This window comes from Artemia franciscana, chromosome 18, assembly GCF_032884065.1.
Source record: "Artemia franciscana chromosome 18, ASM3288406v1, whole genome shotgun sequence".
Classification (NCBI taxonomy): domain Eukaryota; kingdom Metazoa; phylum Arthropoda; class Branchiopoda; order Anostraca; family Artemiidae; genus Artemia; species Artemia franciscana.
In genome coordinates, this window is record NC_088880.1 from 31,913,598 (window position 1) to 31,940,111 (window position 26,514).

Sequence of the window (26,514 nt, forward strand, 5' to 3'; positions counted from 1 at the left end):
ATGGAAATATCCTCCAAAGTAACCCCTCCCTCAACTCTCCCCCCTAAACCAAAATACCCCCCTGAAAACGTCTGTACACTTCCCAGTAACCATTACTATATGTAAACACAGGTCAAAGTTTATAACTTGCAGCCCCTCCCACGGTGACTGTGGGGGAGTAAGTCGTCCTCAAAGACATAGTTATTAGGTTTTTCAACTCTGCTGAAACCTTTTGGTTTCACCATAGTTGGTGAAACACCACCCTACTCCTGGTGTTACCTTTTTGGTGACATTGTAGGGTAATTATACACGCATTGCTTTTGTAATACAGCGACAAGCCTTCTTTTTTTACTATCTCTATCAGCCGTAAGCCTAGTTTCGCGTTGTGAACATGACGTCATTTACAGTTTTTTATTTGTTTTCAGTTTTTTTATTTTTTTATTTTTTTTATTTTTTTTATTTTTTATTTTTTTACTTCATATTGAATATGACGTCATGTATATTTTTTTCTTTTATAGTTTTTTCTTTTTTAGTTTTTTCTTTATTAGTTTCTTTTTTTAGTTTTTTTGTTTCTTTTGTTTTTTTTTTAGTTTATTTTTAGTTTTTTCTTTTATTCTTCTTAGTTTTTACCTTTTTTAATTTTTCTTTTCTATTTATTTAATTTTTTTCTCTGTCTTTTTCATTTTATATTTTTTTTGTTTTTTTCTTTTTTTGGTTTTCGTCTTTTTTTAGTTTTCTTTTTTTTAGTCTTTTTCTCTTTTAGTTTTTTATTTTTTATGTTTTTTAGTTTTTCCTTTTTTTATTTTTTTTTTTTTTAGTTTTTTCTTCTTTTAGTTTCTTCTTTTATTTTATTTTTTTCTTTTTTAGTAGTTTTCTTCTTATTTTGTTTTTTTTTGTTTGTTTTTGTTTTGTTTTTTTTTTGGTTTTTTCCTTTCTTCCGTTTTCTTTTAGCGTTTTTTTCTTTTTTTCAGTTTTTTTTAATAGAAGATAGTTTTTAATTCTTTTAAGTTTTTTTAGTTATTTTTTTTATATATTGACGTCATGCTTAGTGACAGACAGACGGACAAACGTACAGACTTAAAGTACATTTTTATTTATATAGATAGAATCTTCGAAAAGGCAACGCTTTTTCGTCTCCTCACGTTTCTAAAATCTAAAAAATTTCTCCATGATTTTCAATTTGGTTTCTGAATGAAGAACTCCAATGAACACATCTGTATGACCCTTTTGAATTTTATACATTTTGCATTATATTCGGGATTAATTCAGGCTACCCCATGAAGTTCTTCGATCGAAGATCTCTCATTTTGGCATTAGGGGTAATGTGTTTTCTTGGTTTCAGTCTTATCATAATGATAGGTTAATTCCTGTTGATCCACTTTTCCTTTCACCCTCACAAGTGAATTTTGGCTGATCCCTGAGGGATCAGTTTTAGAGCCTGTGCTATTTTTGATTTATGTTAATGATCTTTTTTTGTAGTAAAAAAACATAAGCTTATTAATTGCTATAGACTTTGCCATCCTAAGCCTTCCCTTGCCCATAGTGCCAACTATCGTTCATCATCGTCTGATGTCCTTGTTTATTTTGCTGATGATGGCACACTTGGCACTTCGGGAAACTGCGAATCAGAGCTTTGATTAATTTTGGAAAATTTGTTTGCGAGAGTAATTTTATGGCTTGATGCTAAATTATCTTACCTCAAATTTATCCCCAGTTCTCTGAAATTCATCAGTCAAATGGGATAATTCATGTATCTAAAGATCAATATTTTTGTTTTTGGGGCATTCTTGTTGATGAAAGCTTGTCTTTCAAATGTCACATTGAGCTGCTCAAAATGAAGATATGCAGGAGTCTCGGTATTTGTAGGAAAACTTAAACATACTTTTCCTGGATCAATTTTGAAAATCCTTTTTCGCTGCTTGATCCAATATTACTTTTCTTACTGTCCAATAGTATGAATGTCAACCGTTCCTTCATTGTTACACAAGAACTAAGAGCTCATATGGTATGAGCTCTAGCAAACTTCTGAGAATCAATAGATTGATTTAAAAAGAAAATTAGAGACTTAATGCCGGTCAGGATTTAAAATAAGAGCTCTGATTCACGATGTCCTTCTAAATATCAAAATTCATTGAGATCTGATCACCCACTCGTATGTTATAAATACCTCATTTTTCTCTCCCTTCAGCGCTCCAGATGGCCGAATCGGGGAAAACGACTTTATCAAGTCAATTTTTTTAGCTCCCTGACACACCTACCAATTTTCATCGTCCTAGCACGTTCAGAAGCAACAAACTCACCAAAGCACTGAACCCACCCCCAAACTCCCCCAAAGAGAATGGATCCAGTGTGGTTACGTCAATCACATATCTATCGACATTTGGTGGAAGAAACCCACCAATTTTCATCCCAATTCCTCCACTATAAGCGTTTTCCAAGATTTTTCGATTTCCCCCTCCAATTCCCCCCCAATGTCAACAGATCTGGTCGAGATTCGAAATAAGAGCTCTGAGACATGAGTTCTTTCTAAATATCAAATTTTTTTTCCAGGGGTGATCGTATCGAACCAGTGGTCCTAAAATGTTGCAATAGGGCTCATTCTAACGGAAATCAAAAGTTCTAGTGCCCTTTTTAAGCGACAGAAAAAATTGGGGGAACCTAAGCCCCCTCCCAAGCTCATTTTTTCCCAGAGTCACCAGATCTAAGTTCTGAGACAGCAATTTTATTCAGCATAGTCAAAAAACCTAAAACGTATATCTTTGGGGACGATTTACTCCCCTACAATCCCCATGGGAGGGGCTGCAAGTTACAAACTTTGACCAGTGTTTACGCACAGTTCTGGTTTTTGGGAAGTGTACAGACATTTTCTGGGAATTTTTTTGGTTGGGGGAGGGATTGAGGGGAGGGGGCTATACGGGGGAAACTTTTCATGGAGGAATTTGCCATGGGGGAAGAAAAATTAACTTCCATGGTGCTATTATCTAATTAAACTCATGTTTAGATATGCTTACCTAAATAGACATACATCTGAACGCCATGTAAGTAAATTAACTGCTATTGTGCTATTTATCTGGCTACAAACTCGTTTAGATATTGTAACCTAAATCGACATGGATCTAATTCCATTCCCATTCAAGTCATGTCACAGCCAAGTAAATTAATATACATTAAGTAAATTAAAACAAGTAAATTAATAACAGCCAATGTCAAGTAAAATTATCTACCAGGGTACTATTCTCTGGCTAAACTCGTGTTTAGAAACACTAACCTAAATAGACATAGATCTGAACGCAATATAAATAAATTAAAAAAATTCACGCAAATGTTAATACCAAAGCCCAATTACCCTCTCAATTGTGCTTAGTCTTCGGGTGTAACTTTTGGCCATTTTCGGCAAATTCGTTTCGATAATGTGTGTGATGTTTTTCGCACTGTTGTTGGCACTAACACCCCCGAAAAATCTAATTTGAATAAAACATGTTTTCCTGTAAATTTTAAAGGTAGTTTAGGTGTAATTTGTAAGATGAACCAGGTTAGGAAATACCAATTTTTGCCTAGTGGTTTGGTGTTCATTGAGAGGATGTCCAGCTAAGAAAATTGTAATTTTTGGAATTGATATAGACTGTAGGCTATCTCAGAATTTTAGTTTCTTTGCATGAAAAATTGCATTTCCAGCTTTTAATTTTGTTTTGGTGCTTCCTGGCTCCTTTAGCTGGTTTTCTCTATAGATAAAACCTTCACGAATAGAAATATTGGCACATGCCTAAAGAAGTGAGTCCTGTGGTGTTGCAATGGATTTGACCTTAGCTTGGTAATACGGGACCCAGAGATCAAATCACGCTGCAGGAATGCACTGCAGGGTCGGCGCAGGGACCTTAGTAGTCAAGAAGCGTTGTCAATTCTTAAATTAATAAATAAGTTAACATGTTAAGAAAATACTTCATAATATACAGAATGATTATAGCTAACCCACATTTTGTATGCTTCCCTGCTATACGTTATCCCTAACCCCCACCCCCAAATTGGCAAATATTTAGCTGGATTTATAAACATCCCATCTTTCTCTCAATGCATCTCTCTTGCCCTAACCCATGTAGCCAGTCTGTAAATTGAAGCAACAAAACAAGAAACAGAAAATCAAGTGAAGGGTGACAGAATATATTGAAAAACAAATAATTTGGGTTGCATATTTGCAATTAAGGGGGTAGAGTTGGGAGTAAAGTATAGTAGGGATTTGTGCAAACATGTTTCCTTTCCTAAGCTTATAACAAAAGCTATAATTAGGGCCATGGCAAACCCTATTGTAATATTCTCATGTATATGACTATGTTGCTTGCCATAAGCTGTGCTTATCCTACATTTATTTATTTATTATTTATTCAATAATACCAATATTTTGTATATATAATTATTTATATTACAGGTTTATGATTCAGATAGTGCTAAATATAGTTTATTCTGATTGAACAAATAAATCAACCATCCTCACTGTTTATGGTGGTTGATTTATTTGCATTTTATTTATTTGTTGTTGTAATTATGAATAATATTTTATATTTACATGTAAAATACAACTGTTCATTTATTTTTAATTATTTATTAAATTACATATAATTTAGAATGATATTTATAAATTATTGACTAACATTTACAGTTTCAATATTTTACATTCTAATAAACCAGGTAATATATCAATATTTGTTGATTTTTATAAAACTAATAAAATTGTTATTATAACAATAATAGATTTATTTATAATCAAAATGTTTTAAAATAGGGTAAGGTTTCAATCTTGCTGCACTAAACATAATAAAAAGAAGTTATGACAATGCTGACAACATAACACACACATACAAATCTATGAAAAATAACCACTAGCCTACAACAGACACTGACAAATAATACTATAAAGGATTTACTGCTTTTACTGTAAGTCAGTTGGCTTGAATAAAGAATCATCTTGAAATCAACACACCTATGAAGTTGTTTTCAAATAGGCTTATTTCAGTTTGCCTAATCAATACTTTCTATACACTATTGTTTTTTGGGATATCACACAGTTGATGTAAAACAGTATAGTTTATATAGCCTACAGAGAAAAACTCCAATGCCAAACATTGGGTAGCCTACAGTAAATTTTTTTCTATCCAGCTAGGTGGCTAACATAACTGACAGTATATTTATAAAATGTTAAAATTAGCCAACCAATTGGCCTATTAGATATCACTAATATATGTTTATATATATATATATATATATATATATATATATATATATATATATATATATATATATATATATACATATATATATATATATATATATATATATATATATATATATATATATATATATGTATATATATATATATATATATATATATATATATATATATATATATATATATATATATATATATATATATATATATATATATATATATATATATATCATGAAAAGAGAAATCACCAATGCAACAGCACAAACCCAAAAAAAAAAAAAAAAAAGAGAGACAGAAGGAGAAAAGGAAGACTGTTTTCCTAAATTAGTGATTAATATATATATATATATATATATATATATATATATATATATATATATATATATATATATATATATATATATATATATATATATATATATATATATATATATATATATATATTCAGCCAGAATTAGCCAACTTGTCATCTATCAACAGAGCTCTGTATACACTGTTGCATTAGCTAACTAGTTGGCTATTAAGATCCTACTTATATAAGAACTCAAGTTTAAAAAAGTCAGCTATCAGTTAAGTTTTACATACACTATATAATTAGCTAACTAGTTGACAATTGAGATCCCACTCATTTATAAAATTGAGTTTAGATTAGCTGGTAAATTTGCAGCTTACAACATAATTTAGCTGGTATAAGAGTGCTCTTTCACAGTCCAAAAGATGCTTCTTTAGGAAATTCATTTTGAGTCCTCAAAGGCCTAAAGGATTCAAAACATATCATAGCAACCAAAAGTTTAAAAGCATGTTTGTAATGTCCTCCAGGTACCCTTCCACCATCTCTACAGAAATTTTATTCATGGACAAACTCAGGTAGGTACTCTTCTTCTTTGTGTTGTTCTTCTTGCAGATTTACATTTATCAGCAGCAGCTAAGAGGTCTGAGCTGTTGTTGATGAATCCTGTGAATGCTATTCACTATTCAATTCTATTCCTTCTTATGTCCCTTTATATCTCTGCAAAAACAGCTTCATAATGGGTCTTTTTGTAGTTTAGTCCAGTAGATTTCCTCCCTCCTTTGTTTATTTACCATTTTTTGAGGAGAACTATGTTCCAGATAATATATCTCTCTTCTCTTCTTTGACAATTATTTCCAGGAACCATCCTAACTGTTAAAGTTCTTGCTTTCTCCTTCTTCTTTTTTGTATTCTAGTGTATATTCTCCTTTATCTTTGTATTTTATGTATTTCTGTTATTAAGCCTATTGTTTATGGCTCTTTCAGTGTTTTTTTTTATTGTATTTTGTGACCTACAACAAGCTAAGCTTCTTGGGCCAAATAACCATTTTATGTTTTTGATAGTGATTTAGCATGAATAAAATGATTGATTCATTGAAAATAAAACTGGCTAGTCAGAAGAAAACTGCCATTTGTAGCTGATTCAGGAATAATAATTATTATTTGCCTTATTCTTAATTGTCAAATTTTATTTTGAAAAGCTATTTGTTGATTTTTTTAAGAAGAGATAGAAACCCCTCAAAATGATCTCAGTTTTGCTGTGATGTAATTTTTCAGGGAATTCAGGCACTTTTAAAAGAATTAATTTTCCAAGTCCATCACACTGAGGCATGCATAAATAAAAAAAAGTATTATGTGCTTTTTAACTAAAACAAGAATGACAATATATTTAGTTTCTTGCAAACAAAGAACCTATTTGGCATTCACCAAAAAAAAATTTTTGCCTTATAGGCCTCTTTGACAAAAAACAATCCCTAAAAATTTCAAATAGCTTTTGTTTTAACTAGAGTTCTTTTGAAGTTATGACTAAGGGTTATTTGCCACTATGTAAATGTTAGCAAACAATTTTTGTTAGTATAATAGAAACAGAATTGCTAACTAGCAAGTCACAAAAATTAAATAACTAGGTAGAATATCCAAAAACACAACTAAGTAGCTAATTCTATAGTTTATATAGAACTCTACTTAAAGCCAACTGCTTGGCCAAATTTATACCCAAGTTATATATATGCGGGATCTCAATAGTCAATTAATTAGCTAGTTCTAAAGTTTATATAGAACTCTATTGATAGTTGACTAGTTGACTGAATAACCCCAGTATACCCTCCAGATGAAATTTTGTTTCTAAAAAAGCTTGTCAAAACTAAAATAAGCCTGCACAATTCAAGCAACTGCAGAAATAGGTCAATTTTCCTTTGTGGTTTCTCTTGCCTTTATGGTAGACTACTGTATGGGTCATTTTTCAGTTTTTACTGTCATTTTCACTTGGTTTCGGAAAATTAACTCCAACTTCCCACCCCCTCCCTCTCAGAGTGTTGTAACTGGTAAAACTGGGTATTTTATCATAATTTTAGGGACCCCTGTAAAATTGGTATTTTACATATTTTACTGGTATCTTACATATTTTACTGACATATTTTATGAAGCCTTGCAATTTTTAGAGGACAAAGAGACTGGCAGAAAAAAGATTGAATATGATTATGTTTTGTGTAGAACTGTGTTCCCTGGTTTGAGAGGTGGTATATAAAGGGACAAATCTAATTCTTTATAAGTGGACACAGAATTCTTCTATTGTTTTAAAATCACTTCTATGTGAATAGGCTGCATGGCTGAGAGTGTACCTGAGACTTTGCCAATAAAGAACATAGGTCCAGTTGCTGTTAAGAAAAAAAATCACTCTGTGATAATTTTTGCACCTCCTGGCATTGTGCGCCCCAGGCCTAGGCCTACTTGGCCCATATTTTATGATGCTTTGCAATCTTCAGAGCAAAAAAGCATGAAGAGGCTGTCAGAAAAAAAAGTTTGAATATGATTTTGTTTTTATGTATATCTCTGTTTCCTGGTTTACAAAAGCAGTCTGTCTGGCTTATGTCTCTTGTTATCAGAACAATAAAGTGTATTATAGTACAGGTAGTTATAGTTTTAAAGTGGTGAAATATTAGCTGAAATAAAATTACATTAGCTCTATATACTGTTAAAGACATAAAGGGCTACAAAGACATAAAGGGCTACAAGCAGGATTGACATATGATCAAAAAATCAAATAGCCAAAAAGATGAGGGTAATGTCAGCCAGTAGACAAAAAGAAGTGAAAATGCTAGAGGCAGATGTTTTGTCAGGGACTTTAGTCCTTGACAAAATTGAATTAACTATAAGAGCAGAAGAAAGACTGAATCAAACAAACAAAAAAGCAAGCCAGAATGATGGAAAGACTATTCACCAATTAGATTGGGCAAGAATTCTCTGCTTAGTGATTGACTTAGCTTTTCTACTGTCCTAATTTTCATTAAAAGTGTGGTCAGATGATCTTAATTTAAACTAAGGGAAAATGTTATTTGAATCCTTAAATTTTAAGTTATTGTAAATTGGTTTTATAGAAACATCTCCAATATCTCTATTTAAAGCAATGTCTCTATTTATATATTTTTTTTTATTTCAATTGCCTTCCTAAAAGAATGTGGTAAGCCGTTTGCTTCAAATATTAAAGCTGTTTCATCCAAAAGAACTGCATAATCTATATTTTAACCATGTGGAGGGCCAAAGTAAAATCCATATCCTCATTTTATTCTAAATTTCGCATCCCAGAGAAGTCTTGTATTTATACCATCTTTTTGCCAGGAGCCGGCATTTACCCCCCCCCTCTTTCTGGAAAATAACTCTTCCTGGATAATTTACCCCTATTTCACCCTTGGATAATTCCAGGCATTAGAAGAAATTCTACTCTCCTGTTTCAGTTGGGGGCAAATGTATTGTATTACCTATAGTAACAACCCATAAGGGTTCAGTGTATTAATATTTGTTCATTTATTTTTTCACAGTGGCACTTTGTGTTGAAGGGTTTGCCAAATAAGCTTTGGAGGGGGATCAGAAAATTGGAGATTGAAAGTCTGAGTGGTTTTTTCTAAGACTTTTCCTGATTTTCAACAAAATGCTATCAAATGAGTGGTCACTGACTACAGTATCTGAAAGAAATTCTTATTCTAGTTTAATGGCCCTCTTTGTTTCAGCAGTTGTTTTGAAAGAATCTTCAGATAAATGCAGAATTAGCTCTAAGGGAGAGATGATGGGAGGGTGGAGGTAGAGGCCTGTATGATATGAGGAATATGGCTGAATAGGGCTTTTAAATATGCAAGGCTAATAGTGTAACATTTTCTTAGGTTTAAATGTAGAAAAAAGGACTAATAAAGTTTTACTCTCAAATAATGATAAAATTGATTTTGTTTTTCTATTTTTTTACAATAATGTCAGAAATCAGGTGCCATCCAATCGCTGATGTATCACCATAGGCACAAGATTATCAAAGGGATAAACTAAACAGTTAATTAAATTGATAAAACTCTAGATGAAGAGGTATAACCTTTTTTTAAGCCCAGGAAAATCAGAATCATTAAACAACTCCATTAAATGCTGCAGGTGATGCTTAAAAAGGTATGCTCAGCTTGTCTTGCAGCTACAGGGAAACTCTAAAACATCAATCTTACCCTGTATTTCCTAGGGAGTAGTTTATTTTATCAATGTCACCTCATTTTACGTATTTACAACACTACTCTTTTAAAGAAAATTATGTGACTACTCTACTAAAGTAAACACTATAAAATAAAAAAAGTAGTAATTAGGCTAACATTTGTTTCCTCATTGTCAGCCAACAAAAAGTAGGTTATTCTTAAATGAGGGGAGGGTAGATACTCAAGGAACAGGTATGGAGAAAGTTCAACAAACTTCACTATGCCATGAAAACTGCCAAGTAGCATGGCTGCCATGTTACCCCACTATTTGCACGCCAGGTAAGGGAGAATTTAAGCAAAATTGAAACTTCTTGGAAAGATGTAAAGAGAGAGTCTTTGAATATATTGGGATGTAGGAGGAGCATGGGAGAAAGTTCAAAGCAGCCAGTAGCAGAACTTGACAAAACTCCAAAAGCTGCCAATAATTGCAGGGATAGTGGAAGCAGTGGCATTTTCTTAACAGGATCTGCCAACAAACTTCACTATGCCATGAAAACTGCCAAGTAGCATGGCTGCCATGTTACCCCACTATTTGCACGCCAGGTAAGGGAGAATTTAAGCAAAATTGAAACTTCTTAGAAAGATGTAAAGAGAGAGTCTTTGAATATATTGGGATGTAGGAGGAGCATGGGAGAAAGTTCAAAGCAGCCAGTAGCAGAACTTGACAAAACTCCGAAAGCTGCCAATAAATGCAGGGATAGTGGAAGCAGTGAGATTTTCTTAACAGGATCTGCCAACAAACTTCACTATGCCATGAAAACTGCCAAGTAGCATGGCTGCCATGTTACCCCACTATTTGCACGCCAGGTAAGGGAGAATTTAAGCAAAATTGAAACTTCTTGGAAAGATGTAAAGAGAGAGTCTTTGAATATATTGGGATGTAGGAGGAGCATGGGAGAAAGTTAAAAGCAGCCAGTAGCAGAACTTGACAAAACTCCAAAAGCTGCCAATAATTGCAGGGATAGTGGAAGCAGTGGCATTTTCTTAACAGGATCTGCCAACAAACTTCACTATGCCATGAAAACTGCCAAGTAGCATGGCTGCCATGTTACCCCACTATTTGCACGCCAGGTAAGGGAGAATTTAAGCAAAATTGAAACTTCTTGGAAAGATGTAAAGAGAGAGTCTTTGAATATATTGGGATGTAGGAGGAGCATGGGAGAAAGTTCAAAGCAGCCAGTAGCAGAACTTGACAAAACTCCGAAAGCTGCCAATAAATGCAGGGATAGTGGAAGCAGTGAGATTTTCTTAACAGGATCTGCCAACAAACTTCACTATGCCATGAAAACTGCCAAGTAGCATGGCTGCCATGTTACCCCACTATTTGCACGCCAGGTAAGGGAGAATTTAAGCAAAATTGAACTTCTTGGAAAGATGTAAAGAGAGAGTCTTTGAATATATTGGGATGTAGGAGGAGCATGGGAGAAAGTTCAAAGCAGCCAGTAGCAGAACTTGACAAAACTCCGAAAGCTGCCAATAAATGCAGGGATAGTGGAAGCAGTGACATTTTCTTAACAGGATCTGCCAACAAACTTCACTATGCCATGAAAACTGCCAAGTAGCATGGCTGCCATGTTACCCCACTATTTGCACGCCAGGTAAGGGAGAATTTAAGCAAAATTGAAACTTCTTGGAAAGATGTAAAGAGAGAGTCTTTGAATATATTGGGATGTAGGAGGAGCATGGGAGAAAGTTCAAAGCAGCCAGTAGCAGAACTTGACAAAACTCCGAAAGCTGCCAATAAATGCAGGGATAGTGGAAGCAGTGAGATTTTCTTAACAGGATCTGCCAACAAAATTCACTATGCCATGAAAACTGCCAAGTAGCATGGCTGCCATGTTACCCCACTATTTGCACGCCAGGTAAGGGAGAATTTAAGCAAAATTGAAACTTCTTGGAAAGATGTAAAGAGAGAGTCTTTGAATATATTGGGATGTAGGAGGAGCATGGGTAGCTGTATTGGCCTCTGGCAGCATTGTGGTGTAGTGAATTGTTAGTAGTAGTGGTAGTTATATGCGTTGAAATCCCATTAAATGTTATTAGAATTATGTTTTTAAAATCTAGAGTCATAGAAAAGTAATATACCAATTTTCTATACAGTCTTCTAATCAGTGGAAATAAAAAATCAGTAGAGATAAGAGCTAGAAGATACCTTTCTTTGTATATATTACTATACCCACGAGACTTTACTCCTGATTTTTCCTTGTTATTAAGACTATATTTCTCTTCTCTTTTTATTCTCCTTAAATACCTCTTGCTGAATTCTGGAAAATATCTGTTTACAAATGCACTATCTGAGCGCATTTCAAGCAACCATTTTCTAAATTCGGTGAGTGAAAATGCACAAACATTAAATCAGCTAAGATATGGTCACCAAAATATGGGCTAAGAATCACAGAGCTCTACAGGAAACTGTTTGGTATTGCTACAGGAAATAGTCTGTAAGAAACTGTTACGGGAAACTGGGTGGTATTGCTACAGGAAGCTGTTACAGGAAAATGTTTAGTTTTACTACAGGAAACTGTTTGGTTAAATCTCCATTGAAAATGGATTGATGAAAATAGAGGGTATGGTGCAAATTGTAGTTCAGATCCAAAATAACTTTTTTCTCTTTTGTTTCCAAAAGTAAATTTGAGATCGTTTTTATAATTGGCTTTGATGGAGGTTTTGGCATGTCTGGTTTGTGGAATAACAGCCCAGACTGTTGAAAGTGTTGGGACACCGACCTCAATACCAAGACACAAACATTGGTGATTCTCCTCTTCAAACACTTCTTTTTTTTACAAAGACTTTGTCTTTATCCTATGTCTTGAGCAGCTATGCAAAACAATGATCTGATATTTTTTAATGACTGGGCTACATCATTTCAAACCCAACTTCTGTTCCCTTGTTTTACTGTTGATGCATTAGCCAAGGTTGCAATGAAGCTGCAAAATTATAAGAAGTTCTGTTTCTCTGAGACTAGTGTCCATGCTGAGCCATCTGTCTGGCAAGCCAAATGTAGATCTATGGGCAATTATTATTATCCTTATAAAGTTCCTGCATTTTTTGGTAGGTATGTAGGTATGCATCCATTTCAACCAAAAAAAATTACTAAAATTGTGCCACAATCAACATTATGCTGCTCAGTTTAGGGACCTAAAAATGCCCCTGTTAAGCAGCAAAACAACAGCAACTTATTCATTCAAGATCAAAGAAATACGAAAAAAAAAGAAAAAACAGACGAAGAACTATGGAGTCTCCAAACATCCATCTCTCGTCTTAAAAGAAAAGTGAGATAAATTATAACCGCCATAATTTACAAATTATTCAAGGAATACTTTTTTATTCTTCTTTTAAATAACATAAAGTTTTCAGATCACCTAGTATTCTCTGGAATTGAGCTCCAAATATCCACACCTACATGTTTAATCATAAATCCAGATTGTGTTGTATGCCTGATTTCACTAGTCAACCGTTCAGAGTTCCTAGTAGAATAATCATGATAATTTTGAATTACATTGATAGAAACTTCTAAAATACTGAGGAGACAATCCATTTAAAACCTAGCATACAAAAATTAAAATCTCCTGAGATATACAATCAATATTAAAAATATCTAAATCTCTAAAACAATCTCTAGTACTATCACACGCAAGATACTCACTCAAACTTCTAATAGCCTTATTCTGCATAATATGGACCCTTTTCACATGACTAGAAAAATTGCTTGCATGCAATGAACAACCATACACTAAATAAGGATGAACAATTGAACAATAAATTGCTTTCAGAACATGCAGAGGAAAAACATAGTGAAATCTTCTTAAAATACTAACTCCGCGAGCCAAGTATGAAGCCAACAACCAATCCATCTAAAATTTACATCAGAATACGATCCTAGAAATCTACATTGAAAAACCTGACTAATGGAAACACCATGTAAAAGAATACTATGACAATTATTTACAACTTTACCAATGCGACTAAAAATCATGTCTTCTCAATATTCACTTCAAGAAAATTATGCTTTATGAACTGATATTTAATTCTCGATAGTTCTATTAGTTCTCTATAAGATCTTCAATAGATTTCGCAGTCACTGTAAGTGCTGTGTCATCTGTGAATGATGTATCGTTGCGGACTCCTAAGCAAGTTAACCTACTTAATTAAAGATTAAAATCAATGATATCAATTACTTCTCTAAAATCTATGAACACAGTAAGAGGGATAAGATTCCTTTCTAGGGCACTATCAACGCACTCCAATGGATGGTATGCCGCATGAACAGTTGAATTTTTAGTTCTGAAACTGAACTATGACTCACTTAATATTCTGAGCTTGTCTAAATATTCATACAGCCGTCGATGTACAATTTTCTCGTATATGTTCGTGAATATTGGCAACAAGCCTGTAGGTCGTCAGTTCGCCGTATCTTGCTTATTGCCTGATTTGAACAGTGGTAGGACCTTCTCTTATTTAATTGCGTCTGGGAGTTGGCTGACTTCAAGTGACAGGTTAACAAGGTAAAGAAGACATGGTAGTAGATACACTGAAACTACTTTGAACGCTTTCAGATTCAAACCGTCAATACCAGCAGCATTTGACTTCAAATTATTCACGGTTTTTGTTAATTCTTACATTGACGCTTTCTCAAATTGAAAGTTATGATTTTCTCCTCGATTATCTTCGAAGAGTGGATTACTCCTTGCTGGGTCTCTGTGGGAAGTGTCTCCCTTGATTTTAATTCCAATACCACAGAAGAATTTACCAAATTCGTCAGCAATCTTCTGCTTATCAGTGGCTGTAACACTCTTGATAGTGATACCATTTATGAGGCTATCATGTTTACTTGTGCCTTTAATCATGCCGTTAATGGTCTGCTTAGTGCCCCGCATATCTCCTTTTTGTTCATTAAAGTTTTCAGTGCAATATTTCTTTCTTTTGTTTAGAACCTCTTAACTTATTCACTAAATATCGTTGACTAATATATTCATTTTTAGTTTCTTCAGATGAGTCATTTAAACTTTTGAAGAAGCAAGCTTTCCTAGCATTTATAGCTTAAAGAACTTCTTCATCAATCCAGGGTTTTGGGGGAATTCTCCTTCTTTTCTCCTAGTAGGCTTCAAGGAGCAAGTAGACTCAAATATCGGAGTAATTATTCCAAGAAAATTGTTGAGGGCACGCGAGGGATCTGATTCTTCATACACTTTTTCCCAGGACAGTACGCTTATTTGTTCGCGGAACTTACGTAAATATCCTAACCGAAGATCTCATATAATTTTATACCTATTTATAATTCAGGCTCCATCGCTATATAATACGTGTAACAAGAAGATGATCTGATCCCGGATGGATCATGATATCACAATAAGAATCTGATACTAAATTTGAAAGAAGAAACACATTATCAATAAGAGTAGCAGAATGTTCAGTTATTCTAGATGGAAGGCGATTCATAGGAAAGTAACCATGCAACAACATCAAGTTAAAAAAAAAAATCAATCAAAATTATAACTATTCAAACATAACAAATCAAAATTAAAATCGCCTATGATTATACGTTCATTTTTTTCAGACAGAAATTTACATAAATAGTCATCAAATAAATTAAGCAGCTCAACCGAGGGAGTGCTAGTTGGTTTAAACAAATTACTATCTTTTTATCCTCATGAATTACAATTTCTAATGGAAAAATTTCAGCCTTACCTTCAATCCAAAAGCATAAATCACCCCTCTCTTCAAATTTTATTCCATTTATCAGCAAAATACAAACCTCCTTGTCTCATCCGATTTCTCACTTTCGAAATCACTTGGTATCCTGGAAAAATGTAAGACGAGAGACAGCTGTCTATGGACAAAAACGTTTCGCAGATACCTAATACATCAACACTACTATTCATAGCAGACAAAAAACTATCCATATACTCAGACAATGACGTAATGTGGCAATTCCATCCAGACACACGAAAACTCTTTAATTTCCTTCTGTATTGGAATATCAAATGTGACATACTGTTTTTTCGTTCTGGCTCAGGGCATTTTTTCAACACTATCTTGAGCAATTTTACAATCTGAAATTTCATTAGTATCTAAAGCTTTATTTTTTAATTCATCCAACCGATCCTTCCGGCACAACGGCAATACTGATTTCTAAGAAATAAAAACGATATAAGCTATGCTAATTCCTTAAAAAAAAAAAAAAAAAACAATCTAAGTGACTTCTTGCAACGACCATAGGCAACGGGGGAAGGCATCACTCGCAAGGTGTATATAAATGCGACCTTGATCAGACCACACTTGTTTATTTCCGTACTTCCTACTTGCAAGGTTCAAAATGTCCCATCTCTACTTTGTTAAGTTTTCTAACACAAATATACCAGTGCGTGCCAACTTCGACTTCAGCTTGAAAATTTTCTGGACTATTTCTTTCGTCCTGAATTTGACAAGGACCAGGGCTATGACATCTTGACGAGTTGTTGAACTGTTTAGTTTAATTCTTCTTACTTCCAAAATATCACCATCAGATACTCCAGAGATTTCCATTTTGTTGCGTATCACACCCCCGATTCAGTAGTGTACCTTACGTCACTACTTGGAGGATGTTTGACGCCTCTGAAAAGAAGACTGTCTGGCCTTAAGTCCTGATCGTACATATCTAATTTTTGCTCTGCAGTCTTAATTCTCTCCTCAAGAAATGTTATCTGATTTCTTAGAAATTTCAATTGATTGCTGAGGGCTAGGACTTTCGGCTCAAACTCAACATTCGATGCTGAGTAAACCTCATTGACGATAGTCAAACTTCGAGCTTTTATGGCATTCAAAATATCACTGGATAGAGACTGCCTACCAGCAGCAGCCACTAGTTTTTCATCCAGCTTCTTGTCTATTTTTTTTATAAAGATTTTTTATCACACTGTGGATTTCCTGTTCTGTCGCGGAAATGCGAGTAATTATTAAATCTAGAGTAATTTTATGTCTTGGTTTATACAACAACTGATTTTTTAGAACTGTGCATTTACTCTTGATTGTTTTCTTCCTTTTACCACGACATCTACATAGCATTCATTTAACCCGCTAAAGCAGTTTAAACATCCTTCCAAAATCTGACAGGAGAGGGCTGGTTTAATGTTCTTGAACACATGTGTGTCAATTTAAATGTCAAGGTCAAAATATAATAAGTATTTACAGTGCTTTTGTTGTTTGTAACTGATTCAAGGGTTAGCAAGATTAAAGCTCTTCAATTTGATGAATTGAACTTATTATTTATCTTTTATAGTACCATAGTAATAAATAAGCTCAAAAAGGAGACTGACAGTAATATACTTAGTTGCCGGTAAGTTTTTGAACATTCGGTAGCTTTTAGCTCCTGCCCCTTGCCCCTAAATGGAAATTCTAAATAAGCCACTGTCTGAGTAATATAACCCCTTTTCAAGTTATTGATCATGACATCATGGTCTAATCACGGCTAACTACTTCATGGCTTTCCTTGCAAGTGTCCCAGATGGCCTAGCAAAAATGTTGAGGATATTCTCAAAAGTTAAGGTGTGGTTATTTCTTGTGCAGTAAATCTTGCTGGAAAGGAAAAAGGAATAATTCATGACTGAGCCAGGTAAAGAGTTCACCTTCCTCTGAAATGCAAAAATTTCTTTAGGATTATGCATCTTTAGACTAAACACTGTCTATTAAAGCATTTTTTTCGTATTTGAAAAGAAAAAAAAAATTTTATCTCTCTTTTATATTTGTGTGAAGAGTGAAAGAAATTATAGTAAATTTTCGTTTTCTTTCAGAAAAAAATGATCAACCAACAAGAAGATTGTTTCCTTGGAGATGGCCAAGCCTTATATGGAGTTGGCAGCGTTGGAACTTTACATGAAAGCGTAGATGGATCATATAGACCAGTTTCAGGTAATTTTTTTTTTATCTCTGAATTATCTGGTACACTTTTTTTTGTCTCTATGTTTTTTGTTCTTCTTTTTGTTTCCTTCTCCTGACCAAAGGTGCATGTAGTTCATACTGTTTATTGAGATTGCAAATACACGATCAGTTTTTTCAACTTAAGCGTATGAGAAAGAAATTAACAACCGACGACATCTACCATTAACCAAAGAACTCTTATTAATAAATTTTTACTATATTTTTGTTCATTTTTTTTTAATTACTATTACTGTAAAGTATGTTTTTAATTACTATTACTAGCCTGTGTTCTGCGAATTGATCTATCGTTAATTATTTCACAATCAATAAAAATTAGTTTAAAATTAAAAGATTCTGTTTACTGGCACGCAATTTTTAGATTTAAATGAACTTATACCTGTAATTAAAAATAAAAATTAAAGCAATGGAGATCGAGAATAGACCTTTTTAAGGCCAGTTAAAATACTAGGCCAAACAAGACAAATGCTCCAGGAGAAAAATTGCTTCTTTTCGTCAGTGCTATAGAAGGAAGTCTCAAGAAAATATGTTCACATTTAAAGCCAAAAAACCCAACTTCAAAAGTATGCCACTCACCAGTATCCACCACTAACAAAAAACAATGCTATCATTCAATAATGGACGAGCGACTGAAAAGTTGAAGAATCTTTCAAACACTTAATTATCTACCAAAGGAGAACAATACATCCCATTTTGAGATCTAAGGATCTTGGATCTAAGGGTTGAAAGCGCGTGTCATTTTCTGAATGTGAACGTGACGCAGGGTTTATCTCAGGGGTCAATAAATTATCAGCTTTTGGTTTGAGAAAGCTAAGACAAGAGTCACTTATTATAAAATTACCAGTATCTTTGTTTAAAGTAAAACCTAAATTTTGGCGTTTGTCTATCTGAAAAGCCTCTGCATTGCTGGGCCACACCCTTGTTATCTGAAATTACAGTGGATATTAAAATTGAAATTTTAATTAAAGTAAAATTAAGCTTATTTTAAGTTTTTGCAGTTTTACTGAATAACACTAGACTGTCTGTTTCCTTTAATTTTTTTTAAAGTTTTTAAGGGGTTAAATTTAAGGGGGTAAATTTACAATGTTTTTAAGGGGTTACTTAGGGTAAAATTTTTAGTTTAGTATCTATGTATCTAGATACAACTTAATTAAGTATTTTTAAATGTTTGTCTGAGGTGGGGGAGGGGCAAATATTGAGCTCTGTACAAATGCTCTACATTCTCATATATCAAGATTCTTATATATTTCTGTCTTCTCTTCTGAAGATTTTGTATTTTAGATCATTCTTAAAGGATTTCTTTTACCACATTATTTATCCTTTTATTATTACCGCAACTGAAAGCTTTCGCTTGTCGTTTATAAATACAAATGAAAGAGCACCTGAAGTAATTAATACAGACAAATATAAATCAATGCTTCCTTTTTCTGAGCTAAATCGGCGATCTTCATATGTATATTTATATGTTTACATGTGTATATGTATAAATATATATATGTGTATATTCGAGACTAAAAGCTCCGCACGGTCATGATCACAAAGAAGAGAAGAAAAAAAGAAAACAACATACAAAAGTAATTGAAAGAATAATTAAACAAGTAAACAAAACAATAAAAAAATAAAACACCAGTTAAAAGAGAAAACACTAATATGAGCATAATCATCAAAGAACACCCTTCCAGTGGGTCGTGCCCATTCGAACAAACCGTGCCACATCCCTAATGCTCACAAAACACCCATTCCTCAACAATTTGTGCAGCACAGCTCTTCCCCCTCACCCTCTCAAAAATTCATTTATCAAATCCCTTAATCCCCCACTCCTCCCCAGAAAATAAAACACATTTTCCTCCTATTCTCCATAAATTAGATAAAAATAAAGACCATTCTTTGTTCTAACCCTCTCATAAATATCTTCTTCTTTCTCCAAGCGTAAAAAAACTACCTATACAAGAAATCACCCATTTAATATCATCCCCAGACAACCCAGCTTTAAAATAACCCATAATTAGTGGGTTATTGCTCCTTATATTCAATATTAGTGATACAAATCAGTAGTAAGCAATGAGCTCTTAATTTTGTGCAAAACTTTAAGAACACACAACTTCCTCAGTTAGATGGTTCAGGTGGTACAATGGATATGTTTGAATTATGGTTGTAAAAATTCACTAGGTTTTGACACACGAGCATCATTCTCTTCAAAATGATACCTTTCAGAGACCTTTCATTTCAGTTCGTATCAAGGATTTTTTTGGGGGGAAGGGGAGGGGTAAAATGATTTTTTGGGTTATTTTACAAAAAACTTTTAAAAACGCATCAAAAATTTGTTTATATTCATTTTTTAACGTTTTTACGAGTCGGACAAGCAGTTCGGGGGGGGGGGCTCCCCCTCCGGATAAGGCCTTGTCTCAATTTGGGACGAATTTAAGTATAGATTTAAGAAAAAAGGTTCATCCTAGAAGAGCTGAAGTTTTACAAGTTTGGTAAATATATGTGGGATACCAAATTTGACTGGAAAGATGAAACTTCTTTTTAAAACAAAAGAGCATAAAGGATAATTTTTGTCATTTTAATTTTTTTTAGAAAATTCTATTGATACTCCTAAAACTTATGTGTCATGAAAACATGCCTGGATAGTGTCAAATAAGGGTCTTCATTGAAAGATTATTTATTATTATTTAAGAATTAACGACGCTTCTTGACTACTATGGTCCCTGCGTCGGCCCTGCAGTGCATTCCTGCAGCGTGATTCGATCTCTGGGTCCCGTATTACCAAGCTAAGGTCAAATCCACTGCGCCACCACAGGACCTTCATTGAAAGATAGATTTATTCAATAGTAAGTTTAAACAATAAAAGCAAATACGTCTTCATGTAAAACCCTCCCCTCCCCTCTGCAACGCTCTGTAGCCGGGAATACAGGCGACAAAGAAAGAAGAAAAAAAAACTTAGAAAAATATTAGGCTTAGAATATTAAGCCTAATATTTTTTCTAAGCTTTTCTAATGTTTTTTTTTCTAATTTTGCCATCTTGACTGTAATTTTAGTGGCTCTACCTCAATTTGGTGCAAATGTTCGATGACTTGAATGATTGAATCTTACTTCAAAGCGAATTACAACTAAAGAAATGTCTATTTTTGCGCGGGGGAGATTTTTTTTTCCAAAAAAATGTAACAGACATTATCGACATTAGATTTTTTCATGTGGTCAATTAGTCACCTCAATTTTGTTCCAATATAAAGTTGAAAGTTTTCGGTTCTCCGTTTCGCAAAATTGTGTTTAAAATGAACATAATATTGTGATCAAAGCTTGCTTTACAATTGAAAAAAAGGTCCCAAGGACATCAGAACAAAAACATCTCTGGACTCTTCTTGGGTCTACTCATACCTGAAAACTGCGTTTTTCTAAGGGTTATCTTTTGGTTGCTTAACTATTATCAAAATTTGTTTAGGTAGGGGTACATTTTCGTCAGTGTTTCCACGTTGAACGGTGATAACAGATACGCCAAACTAATAAGTTAAATTTTAAAACAATTTTTGTCAGCAGTCTGCGGATTTCCAAAGATAACTGGACCTTGAAGGGAAAACAACACCTTCTTAAGCCATTTGGTTCCATACATGTTTGGTTTAATCTTTGCTGATTCTTCACCTAAATTTTACTAAATTTGGTGCCTGCTATTACCAAAAACAAAATAACTGCAAATGGAGGTATTCTCTCCCAAAATTGAATCCTTGATTTTTCCTTGTTTTTAAATCATAGACAGCGTAATAGCGCTCCTTAAGTAAAGAGCGAAGTGGGTACAATCCATTTTTTCCCCCAGAGACACTTCGTATTGAAGGAGTTTTGGGGAAAATTCAGAAGGAGCTCATTTGATTGGAAATTGAAAGTTCTAGCGATCTTTTAAGAATCATTAGTGATTGGAAAGAAACCAGCCCCCCTTCCATGCACAGTTTTCCTCAAAGATATCTGATCAAGATTTCGAGATAGCCATTTTATTCAGCATAGTTGAAAGGTCCTAAAACAATGTCTTTGGGAATGCCTCCCCCCAGATCCCTTGGAGCAAGGGCTGTGAGTTATGAAATTTTTCTATTGTTTACATATAGTATTTGTTATTGGGAGGGGTGTATGTTTGGCCTTTTATCTCCAAAAAGGACAAGGCTATTCAGGTGAAGTTTCCAGGGACTGTTGAGGGGAGTGTTGAACTAAATTAACACACATTTGTGTCTCTGGGTTGTCAAAAGGGTGTATTTCAGGAATGAATTAGAGTATTGATTTGCAATTTTCAGGGAATGATGTGAGGGGTCATCAGTTGACTAAAAGGCAACATGTGCAAACTACTTCTGCCACTACTTCTAATACAACTACCACTGCTATAACCTACTGCAACCATTTTGACTCTTACTACTACCATGGCTAAGGGTATGAGGGTGAAAATTTCCGAGAATATTGAGGGGAAAGCTTTATCAACATTTACTTTGTGCATGCAGGTTATCGAAAGGGCGTATCTCAGGAACAGCCTAGGGTATTAAATTGACACTTTCTTGGATGCTTAAAGGAGGATGATCAATTGACGAAAAGGCAATATATGCACGCTACTTCTACTACTACTACTACTGACACTGCTACTACAACTACTACTTGTATTTTGACTACTACTAAGGCTAAGGGTATTAAGGTGAAAATTTCAGGAGATATTGAGAGGGGCGTTGAACTAAATTAAAACAAACTTCTTGGTCCAAAGTTGTCCAAAGAGCGTATCAGCAATATCTTAGGAATGGCCTAGAGTATTAAGTTGAAGCTTCCATGGCATAATGAAAGGGATGTTCAACTGGCCAAAATGCAATATGCGCCTACTACCACTGCTATTAGTGCTAATGCTACCACTGTTACTACTACTGCTAATACTACTCCTAATATTGCTACTCCTGCTTTAACTACTCTAACCACTAAAACGAACGGAATAAAGGTGAAAATTTCAGGAAAAATTGAGAGGAAAGTTGAACTAAATCAAAACACACTTCGTGCATGCAGGTTGTCAAAGGAGCGTATCAACGATTAGTTTAGATTATGAAGTTAAAACTTACAGGGCTCATTGTGAGGGATATTAAACTAATCAAATGGTAATATTTGCATGTTGCTGCTCCTACTTCTGCTCCTGCTACTATGCTACTTCTGCTACTACTACTACTCTTAATACTACTACTGCTACTAATTCTACTAAAGCTAAAGGTATTAAGACCAAAGCTATGTGCATACTGCTACTAATGCTACTACTTCTACTGCAACCATTGCAAATACTGAAGCTAATGGTTTTAAGATGATGCTTCCAGGGAATATTCAGGGAAATGTTCAACTAAACGAAAACACACTAAGAGTATGTGAATTGTCAAAAAGATGTACCAATAATATCTCAGGAACGGCTCTGACTTATAAGTTGAAACTTTCAAGTTATATTGAGGTTAACCAAAAGACACTATGTGCTTATCACCACTTATAGTACTAAAACTACTGCTACGACTGTTGCTTCTACTGAGATTAAGGGTACTAAGATGAAATTTCCATGGAATATTTATGAGGGTGCTGAATTAAATCAAAATGCACCATGTGGATTCATGTTGCCAAAAGGATGTATGAGCAATTTCTCAGGAACAGCTTAGAGTATTAAGTTAAAACTTTTAGGGTGTGTTAAGAGGGATGTTAACCTAACCAAAAAGTACTGAATCAAAATACACTATGTATTTGTGGGTTATCAAAGGGGTGTATTGGCGACATCCCAGCAACGCCTTAGGATATTGAGCTAAAACTTCGAGGATGGCCAACATTACTACCACTTTTAGCACTATTTCTACTGCTATTAATGTAGCAAATGAAAATAGTTTAAGTACATCCAAGTTGTCAAAATAGACCGAAATATTCAAGGTATCCTGCTGGATACCTTAGGACTATTATAGGATATAAAGTAGAAACCTTTAGGGAAAGGTTATGTTGCTTTAAAACCAAATCAAGAGGCACTATGTGTATGCTGATTTTCAACAAGCTGTTGAAAAAACAATTATCAAAAAAAGTTGGCGAATCTATGCTAGTCTACTTATATGAGGCAAAAGTTGTAGTTCAAAAATTCTGTCTATAAGGATCACATGTCTCAGACCAAAACACAATAAACATAATCCGTTTGTGGCTTCTAATATTTACAATGGCTATATCAAAGATTTGCTATACGAAACAACTTCAGATATCTTAGCTAGACCTTTTTAAGTTCTAATTACAGTTTATAAGGTAAAGACAAAACATTAAACTTAGTAGCCCCTACTGGTGATACTGATCTCCGTTTCATGCCCCTTCAGCCTGGAAGTGCAGAGGGGAGCTTGGGTCCAGCCATCCTCTGCTTTCTCTGCTTCTGCCAGCAGTCTAGTACATGAAACACTTGTTTAAACACGGAGACAACAAGAAAAACTAGTTCAAAATGCATCACTAATTTTTCCATCTCATCAGGCTTTAACAATCTAAGACAGGGGACTTCCGAACCTTCTTCCTGCAGCCTGGAAAGAGGAAAAAATAAAAAAGGTTTTGATACAAGATCAATCCAATCTTACCGTTTTTCAACAGTAGCCCTGCTAAATGTTTGATTTTTGAATAACAAGGCAGAGGATATGGAAGTTTTCCTAAGGAAACATGACACTGACATCATGTGCGTGACAGAAACATTGGTCCCGTCTCCTACCTTGGCCATGATTGACAGGTATTCCTGTTATATCTCCCCACGCTGCAGGGCATCGGGAGAACCCGTGACGCACGGTGGCGGTGTCGGTTTTACTGCAAAGAAAACGTACCTCAGAGGATTCTGGATATCGCAGTACCAAAGAACCATGGCATCGAAATTTTGTGGCTATGGGCACGACCTTAAGGCTTACCTTGTTAAGTGTCTTCATTGATATACGCCACGGTATATTTCCCACTAAGAGGACAATATCGACGACAACTACTGGAATACCTCCTACAAAGTTGTGACTTCACCAGAACGAAATATTCATATGCTGGAATCTTTCTTTGTGGAGATTTCAACTACCTGAAGGAACTGGATCGAAAGCTCTAAAGTGGTTCATCAAATAGTTAAAGTGAAAAAATGGGGTGAAAACACTCTTGACTTGATCTTCACTACAGTTGTCGATTTCCACTTAGATCCTTCGGCTGAAGCACCACTCTTAACCAGTGACCGTGCAACAGTTATATTACGACCAAAGTCAACAATAAAATTTAGTAAACCAACCCAGTTCACCTATCGTCCACTTACAGAAGAAAGTATAGTTGGCTTCAGAGAATGGCTCAACTTAATATGTTGGTTCCGCCTTTTCGAAAACAAAGGGACAAACAGCTTGACCAAACTCTGTGAACAAGAGATTTGAAAGTACGAGTGATTCTTCCCTGAAAAGCGAGTCACAATTAGGGTACAGAATAAACCATGGGTTACTCCGACAACTAAAGCCTCAGTGGCAGATCGAGACATGCTTTATGAGATAAAGCTACACCCTGACCAATATAAACGGAAGAGAAACATGGTGGTCAAACTACTAAAGCAAGCTATTTGTCTGTATGGACACCAGATTTTCGCTAAGTTGTCCGCCAGTGACCCAAGGAAGTTCCACACAACTCTACAGGAACTAATGGGACAGAAGAAGTCTAAATCCACCCTGAGGGACTAGCAAGGAGAGGATATAACCGCAGAAAAAAATTAATGCACACTTTTCAAATATTTGCCTCGAGCAACCTCCCCTCAAGACTTTGCCACAAAATGATCCAATCGAAACCATCCCTATCATCACAGTTTCCCAGGTCCCTAGATCTCAAAAACCTAGACACTAGGAAAGATTCTTACCCTTGTGAAATTCTTCTAAGGCTGATTCATGCATGCTCCCCCTTATTGGCTATGGTGTATAACCATTGCCTGCTGGCAGGCACTTTCCCAGATGAGTTCAAAAAGACATTTATTTCTCCAATTCTAAAGAAAACATCCCTGTAAGTCTCACAGTTTCTCATATGCACCATCGCGAGTTTTCTTTCTGGTCGTCAACAGTGCGTACAATTCGTAAACGGGGAACATCCAACTTCCAAGACATCAAGTGTGGAGTGGCGCAAAGAAGCAAGCTAGGTCCCATCTTATTTGTGATAGTCATCAACCAACTGATGAGGCAACACAGACAGGTATGAATTTGCAGATGGTCTTTTGTTAAGCCTACTGCACTTCCTGTCACAAACACCCAGTCAACTCATGCCCCTGGTTGCTGAGCTTCAACATCAAGCTAATCAAGTGAAGCTCCAGCTAAGCCTCGAGAAAAGCTGTGTAATGTGTAATAACTTCCTGAAGAAGAAGAGCATAGACGACTCTGCACCTCCCCAGACAAAGAAATCAGTGAATATATTTGGCATCACATTAAGTGACGATCTCTCGTTCGGAGATCATATCAGCCAAATCACAGCAAAATCAGCTTGTTTTCTAAAATCCTTCGGAAATCTCAGGAGATTTGGAATGACAGAGGAACTCCTGCTTTCGTACTATAAAACTTATGTAATGACTGTATGTGTACGGCTATCTTGTCTGGCATTCGTTGCTTACGGAGAAACACAGAAACTGATTGTAAACAATTGTGAAGAGAGTCTGCAAAATAATGAGCAAAGCTTGAGAAAACTCAAGCTCCTAACCTTGGATGAAAGGAGGTATGAAATGCTGGTGAAGTTTGGAGCTGACATCCTCAATTCCTCAACACACCGAGATATCCTGCCTCCGTTTACTTTAGACCAACGCACACAAAACATGGGTGGCGACTCTGAAAAAGGAAAATAGGTTAGAATGCCCGCCTACACACTCGCGACAAGATTTTTATACTTTTTCGTGA

At 34.8% G+C, this 26,514-nt stretch overlaps 1 protein-coding gene across 3 annotated transcripts in view; it reads left to right on the forward strand.

Moving 5' to 3' along the window:
- Window positions 1-3,426: 3,426 nt before the first annotated feature.
- The window catches only part of LOC136038876 (uncharacterized), a 178,678-nt gene continuing 155,590 nt past the window's right edge, over window positions 3,427-26,514 (forward strand). For 2 of the 3 annotated variants that reach the window (XM_065722339.1, XM_065722341.1), the window contains exons 1-2: window positions 3,427-3,479; window positions 17,485-17,602. In XM_065722339.1, coding sequence (XP_065578411.1) covers window positions 17,491-17,602 — 112 coding nt within the window. In that variant the 5' untranslated portion in view covers window positions 3,427-3,479; window positions 17,485-17,490. Of the gene's footprint in view, window positions 3,579-17,484; window positions 17,603-26,514 lie in introns of all 3 variants that reach the window. The other variant, XM_065722340.1, reaches the window with a different exon arrangement.